Below are 12,440 nucleotides of genomic sequence, written 5' to 3'. Positions count from 1 at the left end.
ACCATCATTTGATTCATCTACTGTTCACTGGAAAAATTAGAAAAGAGTGGCTCTCAAGAAGGGAAGGGAAACAGGAAGAAATTACTGCCAAATTACACAAGAATTGAACTGAAAATCAGCGGCAACAGGTTTACACCAAAGTTGACACTTTTAGTTGTTGTCAGCACATATGAGATCAGGAGAGATGCCCAACAGTGAGTGTCTGCACCCATCTGTAAAAGACGGTGGAGGCTCTGTCATGGTTTGGGGCTTTTCAGTCAGTGGTGTTGGGGATCAAAATTGATTAAATGAGGAAGATAGAAAAGTACCATCAGACTTTAATCCACCGCACAGTATCTGATTGGCAACAGCATCATTTTTCAACATGATCAACGATCTTAAACACATTGCCAAAGCAGTAAAAGCACACCTGGTTAGAAAAGCAAAGAATGGAACATAATGAGTCATGGATTTACCTCAAAGAAGAGCTTTGTATGTCCTTTAGGAAACACGGAGATGGCAAAATATAAAGAAATGAAGGGTGGCTCAAGAATTTTGCACACTACTTCATTCACGAAAGTAATTTTGCAAACCAGTTCCTTCAAATGCCTGTCACAGTGTGGGATCTGACAAAAAAAAAAGTGTTTGCGTGTGTGGATACTTCTCTCGCCATTCACGCTGACCACACTGATGTTCATTCTTCAGCCGGGCACCTGCTCTACTCAGAGAAAAGTTTCCTCGCTAATGAGTTTGATGTAGTGAGCTCGTTAGCTATAACCTGAAGGGAGCTGTTCTGGCTGCATGACGGGTGGCCTATGCCAAGTGTGCAAAGCTTGGAAGTCTCAACAGCTGTGGCTGGAGAGAGCAGGGGCAGTGGGTGGCGGCAGGAAAGTGCAGGAACAGATGCCTGGGGCCAAGACCCTGAGAAAAGAGCTGGAACATGTTAGTGGGACCCGGTTAATCATTGTGCACTAGGTCCTTAGCTGTCTCTCTCAAACAATTTTGCAAAAAGGCTGGCTCACCTTGGCTATGAAGATCATACATGAACAAGTGTGTTATTAGCATAGGGAGTGATTTTTAACATTTTTTTGTTATGTGAAAAGATGCTTCTGAGAAAAAAGGCTTTGATAGAAAAAATAGAAATGCAGATATTTATTATATGTATAATTAATTGTGATATGTACATTCATGCATGCTAATGGTAGCTGTAATGAAATGTGAAATGCCCCATTTAATATCTAATGTGTCTCTAAAAAGTGCCAAGCAGCCCTGCTGAAATTCAAGTATGGCTTAGGGCTTGTTTCCCCAACATAAACACTTTGACTAGAAAAGTAACTTAAAAGCTACACTTCTCTCCCACATACAGTACAAGCATTACAGCTTTGCCATTTAGCCCATGGCAATCAACTATTAGTTCCTTCATATCTGCCATGGCATGCATCTGCCACTCAAAATGCAAATTTTGACTCTATGGCAATTTTATTTTTAAGCATCCATCCGGGCAGTGGCCTGTGTGGATCCTCAGTGCCACGGTATATAGATTACTGGACGAGGATGCGGGCAGTGGAGGCAGCCACCATTAATTAAAGTCCACAATGGTTCCTGCACTGAGAGTAACAGATCCATATACAAATTAATCACCCGGTCTGAGTCCCACAGTAAGGCCTTCCTTTTCCACAGCTTTACAGTCCAGTCATGTCCGCTGTTGTTTACCGTGCTCCAGATCGAGAATTAAACCTGAATGAGAGTGATAAATCATGTTGGGAAACACACATGCTCTCATTGCAGGTTTATGTGTTTGAGAGGCAAACAGAAGGAGAGACAGGGTGGCGGGGGGGGTCGGAGCCTCCAGTCCGTTAATCAAGATCAAAAAGATGGTTACGATGTTTTTTTGGGAAGGGTGGCTAAAATGATAGAGGGGGCAACTATTTTTCTTTTCCTCACTAGTTTCTTTATGACCACTTCTTTATAGATAAAGGAGATTTATTATGGCAAACCCAAGGAAAATGGAGAGGATACTCTTAGGAATCCCAGATTAAACTACTAATAGACTAGCTGCCCTGTGATTAATGCGTCTTATGATCTCTCATCAGTCATTCTAAATGAAGAAAATCCTGACCCTGTCCAGATGGATAACACTAATTAAGTTAATTTCTTCATCAAAACATTTTCAAATGGGTCTTCTTTGCATCTTTGTGGTCCTGTAGGACACACAGTGCCTTTTGGAGGCTAAATGTTTACTTACCTCAAAGTAGGTGTAGCAAAACAATAACTTATTCTTCCTGTATCTTCATTTTTAGGTACCATCTCCATCAACACCCTCCGCACTGCCTACACAGCCCCTGGAGAAAGTGAGATCCTGGACTTGGATGACAACCTGTACCTCGGGGGTTTACCGGAGAATAGAAGGGGGTTGGTGTTCCCCACCGAGGTGTGGACTGCACTGCTCAACTATGGCTACGTAGGCTGCATTCGAGATTTATTTATTGACGGACAGAGTAAAGATGTCAGACGGCTGGCTGAGATCCAGAAAGCTGCCGGGGTCAAGCCCTCCTGCTCTAAAGAGCCTCCCAAACAGTGCTTGAGCAACCCCTGCCAAAACAATGGGATCTGTAGAGAAGGCTGGAATCGCTACGTGTGTGACTGTTCTGGGACTGGATACTTGGGTCGTTCCTGCGAAAGAGGTAAAACTTTGTCTCATTTTGTCTACCCAGCTGTTAGACTGCTTATAATTTCTTTCTCTTAGGCGTAATCTTTGCCAGTGTAAAATGTTGATGATGCTGCACAGCGACCTCACCATGCATTATCTTCTGATGTAGGGATGGGATCATAAAAGTGTGAATATAATTTACATCAAAGAAAAGCGGGAAAAGATTGGTTTAATTATATCCGCCATGGATGTAGTATTCTTTGTCTTTCAAGTTCACGTTGAACAGTGTCAACACACAAAAGCCTGCAGGTGGTCTTTTTGTTATCCAGGCTTATGGTTGAACATCGCCAGCTCTCTAACAGCAGGTTGGTGGTAATTTAAGGCAGGAGAGAAATTGCGGGAGGAGACCGACAGCAACAGAGAAGCAGGCAAAATGAGTCAGGATACGGAGGGTTGATGTTCGACTATGTTGAGTGGCAGGTGACTGATGCACCACCGAGACACTGCTGGTCACGTCCACCATGCACACTTGCCTGTAAATTGGCTGTCTTCTGCTAACCATTTGCCTCATCAAACCACTCGCTCATGACCAGACCTGGTGCAGAATACTTATCCTTCTGTCCTCCAGAGAAGAGAAATAGGGGAAGTGAGTGTCACACCGTGAAACCTTAGGCCTCTATGTCTGACTTACCCCTGATTCTGCAGGAATTTTTCATTTATAGCTGGTCACTTAGAAATTAAAAGAACACTTTTTGTTCTGAACTTTCTGACTAGTGTTTCAAGTTGATAGGGTCGCAAATTATACTAAAAAAATGAATAGTCACATATTTGTCTGATAAAAAGCTATAATTGCTTGAACTTAGCCCTGAGAAAATCTTCCAGAACTGCCCTTAGTACTCTAAAGCAGATTCTTTTCTTCCTGTTTTAGTATTTTGCTGTATTTCTGCAGCTAGCTGAAAGCAACGAAGTACAAGAAATTTTTCTGTGCTATAAAATGTATGAAGAGAATTTCAGGTGTATCTTTAAGGAATTGTGAGATTAAACATTTCTGCATGATCAGCTTTAATTTGCTGATCTTTTTGATCAATGTACTTTCCTTTTATCCACACAGTGAGACTAAGTGAATACATTTTTCCAATTTATAGTTCTTTTATTAAGGAGAACTGCAATATTAACTTTATTAACAGTTGTACATTTTGATTTAATTAATTAGTTATTTAAATTCAGTAAGAAATCATAGGATATTTCCATATTGGTTGAGTGAATTCATAGCTATATACATATAATCATCACAGATTCTAACCTGAAGCAGTAGACTATATATTGGCGTGTTAAGGGATTTATATTGCTGCAGCATGCATAGTTCTGAAATCTCAATGGTGCAATAGTAGCAAATGCATGAAAGCATTTAACATATGCATAATCAAGGCAAATGTCAAAAAAGTGCCCAAGCATGTGACACTGTTATCACAGCGTGATGCATCTTCGCCGAAACAGGAACAGGTTCTCTCATCTGAAAAAAAAGAAAAAAATCCGCTGCGGTTAGAATGCACCACGTCCCACACAGTTACATGTGTCAGCTCCACACGTGCTTTTGCTATTCCTCTGTGCTGAAGTCACTTGCTTCATGAAACAGTATTACCAAAAGTAAAGGGATGTTGTATAGTTGGAACTCTGTTTAGTGTGTGTTTTAAACGGATCTATTGTGAAATGTAAAGTTATCTGAAGAGTCACAGCTTGTCTTTTTTAACCATAACTTGTATGTGGATAGTGTTTATCTGTTGTTTTCTCTCTAACCTCTACTTGTTAGTCTTCTTAGGGCAGATGCACCAAATGTTACGGTGATGCAATGCTTCTAGAAGCAGTATAAACATTTCTATGGTATTTTAAGAAGTGCAGCATCGATAGAAATGACACAAAGTGTGCCAGTGTTTGTAAAAAATAAAAAGTATCAGGAGCAACATGTTTCATCCAAGCCCCACCATTCAAAGGCTACATGGCAAAGGTTCCTGACCTGGTTCCTGTAGTTTTCTTGCTTTGGCTTTGTGATAAATGCTTCCAGTCCATGACGACTTAATTATGAACACTGTTTACACATTAAAACTGACTGGGAAATGAATAAGGCATCAGAAATTAGTCAAGTAGTCAAAAGAAAATTTGGAGTAGTCATTTAAAAACCTTAATTTTGAAAGAAAAGGCAACTATATGTTTCTTTTAGTTTTTTTTTTTTTAAATTCTTTTAATATTGACCCAGTCTTCTAGCAATCGTCTGACTCAGGAAGGCAATTTCTGGTGTGAGTCTTGCCACTGGAGTGGGGAGGGAGTAAGTTATTATGTCCACAAACCAACCACCCCCCATCCCCTGCCTTCCCACCTACATATACACACACACACACACACACACACACACACACACACAAAACCTTGAGTATAAATGGATGACGCTGATTTATAACTCCAACTGCACTTTAGAGATGCTAATGATACTGATGGAAATCTGGCAAATGGCACAAAAACAAAATGATACAAAAGCACATGACACTGTTGTGAAATGAGGCTTGTTTAGTCATGAACGTCTTGAAAGTATGTGGCACGTGTTGCGATGCAGTGTTTTAGTTAGTTCTGAGGCAGGAAATTAATATTTGATTTAAAAAAGGGAGCAAAAAAATAAGCAGAAATAATATGTAGTGTAAAAGAAAATAAGTCAATTTCCATATCTGATGAATGTGTCAGTGAGGCTTGTCTCCGCGCTGCTTTGATTTTCCACATGTGCACGTCGGTTTTAGCTAATGAGTTGACAGGAATTAGGACACAGTACATGAGGGAGGTGGAGTGGGCAAGGGATACAGATCGTTTCTCTTCAGGAAGATAATTACTTATTCAGAGAGCGTTCTTGGGTCCAAAGATATAATCCAGCCTGACTTTGCTCTGAAAACAAAAACAAAAAGCTGAAACAGTTCCACATTAAGAGACTGCGTGTTGCAAAGATTTCCTCCACCGTGACCTTCTGTACTCTCTTTGAACACCAGAGCCGTGTTCTGGGGTCTCGGCTTCTCTGTCCAACTCTCATTTTCTGGCTGTCTCTGCACTTGTGTATGAGACAGGCATTAGCGAGAGTGTGAGTGGGAGCAGTGGTACAGAGGATGGGCTCTGGCGTGCTGCCAGCTGTTTTGAATGCTCCAGATTGCCTCTGCACTGGTAGGATGAAGCAGGCACCAGCAGGCCGAGGAGCTGTCAAAAGAATTACCCCAGCTCTCACTTATCCATGCATGGTGTACCACCCGGTGGCAAAATACAGCTACTGCATATGGCAGAGGAGGAGGACGACGACAAGTGAAAGGAGCAGGAGGTGGATCTTCGGAACACAGCCACGGAGCTATTCGCCCTATTTTGAGACATTTTAATTAAGCAGACAAAGCAATTTTCCCCCCTTGCATCCCAAATGTCTTCCCCTTCATTGTTCCTCCAGTTGCTAATTAGCCCAAATATTAGTCTTGCAGTGTGAGGCTAAAGCAGCCTCCCAGATGGTGTGGTAGGTGTGTTGTAGTACATGCACATATTCCCTAATGAGATTTGACATGCTGGATTCCAGCACTGACAGCACCTGCATCATCTCACAGTGGCTGCAGCTGAACGTGTGCTTCAACATACCCGCAATGGATAAGCTCGGTGCTGAAGATCAGTGTACAGATCGATACATGAGTCTGCTCATTGTACACCAGACATACCTAACAACTTGCTGATTTGCAGTGTAGAGGCTTTGCACTGTGCTTTTACCAATACGACAGTGATGCTATTAGTTCAAAATATATATTTAAAAAAAACTGTATAAAATATAGCAGCCTTACAGCTTCAGGGTACTCTTAAGGGATATATCATTAAGTAGAGCCTTGAGTCTACTGCAGTATATTATTGCCAGCATGTACTAAAGGTGTCTAATACCTTGCTCCAGAGCATATTGCACAACAATACAATGCATTAACTACTTATGTAAATTAGTGTAAATAAAGAAAAACTCTGTTCTTTGAGAACATTTATTGCTTTTCAGAGCATAAAGCCATTTGCCATCGGTCCAAAGCAAAAGCCAAGAGGTGCAGAATGCTATTGCATAATTGAGAAAAGCCCTTAAAGAAGAATATGGCTGAGTGTTAGCATTAAAGCATGTTTTAGCCGTGCCCTTTGACAGCACACTGTGTTAGTCACCATTCAGCACACTTGAATCTAGTCATAATTAGAGAGAACCGGTTGTCCCGCGCCCTTAAGCGATGGACATACATGTGTAGAAAAGTGAAAAACATGGAAGAAGCGTGACTGTACGAGCGCTGGGGGTCCATTTTTTCGAGGAAAATGTTGAGGAATAGCTCTGGCTGAAAGATTTTGATAGCGCAGGATAGACCTTGAGAGATGAGCTAATTGTCCTAACATTCTCAACCGGCTGAAAGATTTTGATAGCGATTGAATGCAAAGCTGTACTACTTGTAGCTTCCATTTCATAATGCACGAGCTGAAGTTGCATATTATCCCAATCTCAGCTGATCTATTTTCCATCTTCGCTCTCATTTCATAGCTCAGATAATGTTGCCGTATGGTCACAGGGCAGCAGATGTGAAGCTGGCCCATGATGCTGCTTCCTCTCTGTGCATACACAGAACATTGTTTCCCTGTCTGAAGAAATCCACTCAGCTTGTAACTTGTTTCCACACTTTTAATAGCCAGTGTGTCTCTTTCGTGGATTGTCTATACTTGGGTTCAAAGACGGCTGCGGTGAAGAAGACATGAGCTGCCTTGAATTATTTATGATATCTCTGAGCCATTTCCTCCTGTTTATTATGGATGTTGAACACAAATTTTCCAAAAGCCTTTTGGCAGTTGTTTTCTGGCAATTTTTGAATTGGGTTGAGTCTGGTGCCCCGATACTGTGGGACATCACAATCCTGTGACATGCAGCTGACAGCTCAGCCTTCCTGCAGAGTCTGCTCTCCTCGGGGGGAGAAAGCAGGAAGAACTGTGTGCCTGTCTGCCATTACCCCACCCCTTGTTAGTAGTACAGGCTTGTTTGTTACTTCTCTGAAAGTGCCCCAACGCCCCCTCAAATCGCTACTTGTTTTCTTGTGAAAATCAGAAAACAATGTTGCATTGAGCTTTACAAGACAGAAAATGAATGCTTGGTTTAGTTTGGTATGCTCCATCTCCCCTCTGACAGCCTCCTGTTGGGTTGGCACAGACAGAAGCTCCGGCTTCAGTCCTCTCAATTTATTTTGATATTAAACATGGGAGTGCCATTAAAAATGACTCGGCTTGCAGGATTGGATTTTTGACAGGTCCTCACTTTGCATTAGGTAATGATTCCCTCACATGTCATCCTCCATTTTTTCCATATCTGTATTCTGGAGCTTTCTTATTTATGACATTTTAGATAGTCCTTTATATGAATTTCAGCAAAGGTGACATCTTGGATAAAATGCAATATTTACTCCAGTTGTGATTAATTTTATCCTCCTATCCAGTGTGGGGAAAAAAGCTGAAGATTATGCAGATGAGGGAAATGTGAAATGTCTTTCTTTTATAAGGGAGCTTGCATAGGTTACATTTAGCAAATGATTCATTTTTCTTCACCCTTAAGGAGACACAATGCTTTACAATTTAAAGGAATATATTAACAAGTTCTCAGCATCATCGCTGCATGTGTTTAGTCTTTAATGTGTTGTTTCGTGCAAGCATAATGGATCTTGTTTCAGAGCGAGGTGCTAGTTCTTTAGCAAGAATTCTATACAGGTCAGCACTCTGAGCTGCCACTCATTGTGCAGCAGTAATACATTTTTGCCATGCACCTAAACAACAGACAGTTGCTGTTAATGGACACTACAAAGCATAATTAAACACTGAGGGAGAATTTTTTTTAAAAAGTTCAGATACTTTTCCTGCAAGTATCGGGACCAGGTGCAAGGTGGTATAACAGTGACACATTTTTCAAGTATTCGAGAAGCTTGAACAGTTTCTCCGCTTTTTCCCTGGCATTGGCTAACAGTTTCCAAATGTAGCTCTTTGCTTTAGCTGCCTGGCAGGAAGCAGACAGTTTAGCAGTGGGAGCTCGTTTGTCACACGCCCCTGTCATCTGCATCATACCCCAGGAGGGCGTGGAGAAATTGGATTTGGGTGAGGAATGTGACGGAGTTATCCCAGGGGATGGATGTGACATTGGCTCTGTGTGACGAGGAAGTGGTGATGAGGTGGTTTGTGTACACTGGTACCCTATCACCCACAACAGTCTCCATCTCCCGTCCCTCAGTCTCACCTTATATCTGTCTGGCTCAACTCTGCAGCTGCAGTAATGGCTTTGTTATTGGGTTATGGTTTAGTTACACTACCGGAAATGTTGTTACAACCTCCTGCCAGCGTTAAACAATCTCCCCAGCATTTCTCCAGACGACCCGCTTAATGCTTTGAGTAAATGCAGTCACCCTGAGCAGAAGCTCGATATTCAAGGTCCATATACTATTACAATTCTGTCATCATTAGTGTTTTTTCCCCTCGGTCAATACCAATTTCTCCTTTCATGGTTTGCCACTATTACATTGCAAATACAAAATACTTGTGGATGCCACTTGTTATGTAGGAGAACTTGGACTTTGAGTTTCTTTTATTTGTTTGTCATGAAGGCTTCATTTCACCTTGGACTGTGTTTTTTAAGCTTAATTATTATCCAAACATGTACTTGCCACTGACTCTGTGATCGAGTCCACCAGCTGAATTGGCACGGGGAAGACAGGAGTCAGTCTTTTGGAGAGAGTTTGGCTTGCTGTCAGCTGTAGTACACAGCAAAATGCGACGCCAGACTTTGACAAGTCTTTACACACTGCTTTTGGGTGACATATCTGGGCACATGCCATTTAACAGTCACTTACTCAGCAAGTTTTTATATTGTATTTATATTTCTAAGAGACTAATTTTAGGATTCATCAGCAGTCAAAATGACTCAGTGTTTCTGCTGTCTGTGAGGCAAGGTAGCTCTAAAAAACCAAAAAAGCTCCCGTCTAAGAAATAGACCCAGACACGCTGACCGTACATGTCTCTGTTCTGTTGAGTTATATGGTGTATTCATTCGTCTTTTACATGACTGGATATTATTACATTTAATGCACTTGTTTCATCAAAACTGAAAGTCGCGACATTAATTAATATCCGCAATAAGGGCATCATTTTAAGCTGAGCTGACAGGCCCGGTCATTGCATTACCATAAAACTGTTACGGTCTATTTTACCAATCACATATCTTTTTTTCTCTCTGCAGAAGCGACCATCCTCAGCTACGATGGCAGCAAGTTTATGAAGGTCCAGCTACCGGTGGTGATGCACACAGAAGCTGAGGACGTGTCTTTGCGGTTCCGCTCCCAGCGAGCCTATGGCATCCTAATAGCCACCACATCTCGGGACTCTGCTGACGCTCTGCGAATTGAGTTGGAGAGCGGCCGCGTCCGGCTGACTGTCAACTTAGGTAATGCCTTGGATGTACACACGCTGCGGCAGATAAGTCAAATTAAGCTAGAAACCGCTTTTAAGGGAACATAGCCATATACATACTCCTGCTCTCCCACACACACTCGGAGCAATTGGTCTTCATTTTATATATATATTGAATAGAAAGAGATGGTGTAAAGACTTTCAATGGGAAGACTCTGCGGCTCTTTGCTCACTGCCAGTCGAGCACACGGCCAGCAATGCCCAGCAGGGAATGCTCACTGCGTGTACCGTCAACAGACTCAGATCATCTTAAAATGTGCAGCTTACAGTGCAGACGCTGCTGTATTCTGTATTTCCAGTTATAATTCATACCAGGAAGCTAATAATTCTTCTGAGGATGGGGGCATTTATAATATTTAGTCATTGCCTAATGTGAAGCAGTCCTTATTTGGGGCCAATAAATACCCTGCACACTTGTTCTTTAATCACTTTATTTAGAAACACTTTTATCATTGTGGGAGGAATGCATGGTCGTGCATGAATATGCGGCTGTCTTAAATGAGTACAAAAAAAGACACCCTCCACCCCTTCCTCTCGCGTGCCTACAGCAAAAACGGAAAACTGAGGACAAATGAAAGAAACACATTTCGTTTTTTTTGTGTGCGCGAATGTGTGTACATGTGCTTATTTGCTCAGAAAAGAATCCAATGATGCCTGTGAAAAGTTTGATATCTCTCAAACAGAGCCTCGGCGCACAAATGATAGCCATCTATTTCTCCTTTCCACTGGCTAAACAGAAATGGGCTCCCTAAGCGGAGCCGTTTAGCGGTGCATGCAAAGTAGACAGCCTGTGTCTGCTGTCAACCACAAGGAAGCATGTGTCCCACCATGGAAGACAACAGCGCCACACACTGACAGCGCTGACAAGTCATATTACTGCGACTACAAAAAGATGCCCTCTGATGAAAACAACAGGCTACGGAGTTTTGTTTTCTTTTGGATTATCTTTGACACATTTCAGGATTTTTTTTTTAGTTTGTCTGTCAGGTTCAGTCCTCGATGCCTGTCTTCCTTGTCCTTCCTTCAAAAAAGCAGAGCATTCCCTGTAAGGGTAGGCTCGTGTTGGTCTCTGGCTGTTTGCGACCACTTTTCTGCTGCGGTTGACAACACATGACAAGCAGGGCCAAATGGGAAGCAGGGGAGGGAGTTCGATCTGGGTCACCTTTCTTAGAGCTCGACACAAACTTAGCCTTAAGAAAGAAAAGAAGCGAAGCAGAATTCAGGAACAGTAGTGGGAGTAAAGTAAGATTAGCTGGGTATTTAGTACAGGAACGCCAAGTTAAGTTGTCACAGTAGAATCAAGATAATTATTTCTTGTTACCGTCAAAGAAAACAGCTGTGTAGTGTAGACTAAAGAAGAGCATTTAGATATTTTACTTAATAAAAATGATCCACATCCCAATTTAAAATACTAAAATCAATCCGGTGAAGAAGACTTCATTTAATATCCGCATCGAAAAATGCACTTATACAGAATGGATGTTTTAAGTATGCTACCACGTGAAATATGAATGTATGAATCGCATATACAGCACTAGAATAGAGTAATAGAGTAGAAATGAATCTGCTTTATATGATACAAGGTGGTTTTGTATAACCTGACTAGATTTTTATTATCACTAAAATGTGCATGAAATAAAAAAAACATGTTAAATGGCTCTCAGTGGAATAGATGTTATTTTATTGTGTTATTATCATTAGTGCAACATCATTCAGCATCATAATATTGGCTAAGGTGGAGCTAATTTTACTTGCTTACTAAAAAGTGGAATATTTTGAAGTAGGGAAACGGGATACAAAAGTAAAGTATCTCAAACTGAGCTTAGGAAGCACTCGAGTACATATAATTAATGACTGTTTTTTCCCTGCTGTTGGAGAAATAAGAATACCATTTAATTTTGAATTTTATCTCATTGATATTAGTTAAAGATGTAACATTGATAAGTCATGTAACAAAGTAGCAAAAAGGGACAGTGCTTTAAAGTTGTCTTGCACGGGAGACACATGGGGAGAGAGTTGGTATACCTTCCAGTTGGCCCTGCATGACCCTGACCAAAATCTGAGGCTCTCATAAGAAAATAATATTAAAAAAGAGAAAGAATTTATCTTGGTGTATGTAAAACATATCTCATGAATAAACATAGCACTGCCATGTAACATCAATTCTAATGGTTAGGTGAAAAATGTGTTCCTCTAAGAGGCCACACTGCAGCACTTTCACAAGTTTGCTGTGCATTAGATCATGTTTGAGAGCATCAGATGAAGGACAGTGTCCGTGTGTGTGTCCCCA

The 12,440-nt window shown here is 41.4% G+C and overlaps 1 protein-coding gene across 14 annotated transcripts in view; it reads left to right on the top strand.

The window, feature by feature from the left end:
- Window positions 1–12,440, top strand: part of LOC146374785 (neurexin-1a-like) — a 254,486-nt gene that overhangs the window by 101,286 nt on the left and 140,760 nt on the right. For all 14 annotated transcript variants that reach the window (XM_084949142.1, XM_084949137.1, XM_084949141.1 and 11 more), the window contains 2 exons: window positions 2,280–2,663; window positions 9,921–10,124. In XM_084949142.1, coding sequence (XP_084805268.1) covers window positions 2,280–2,663; window positions 9,921–10,124 — 588 coding nt within the window. The remainder of the gene's footprint in view (window positions 1–2,279; window positions 2,664–9,920; window positions 10,125–12,440) is intronic.

This window comes from Perissodus microlepis, chromosome 13, assembly GCF_051167445.1.
Source record: "Perissodus microlepis isolate ML-2025 ecotype Zambia chromosome 13, ASM5116744v1, whole genome shotgun sequence".
NCBI lineage: Eukaryota > Metazoa > Chordata > Actinopteri > Cichliformes > Cichlidae > Perissodus > Perissodus microlepis.
This window is presented reverse-complemented; position numbering and strand designations above follow the sequence as displayed.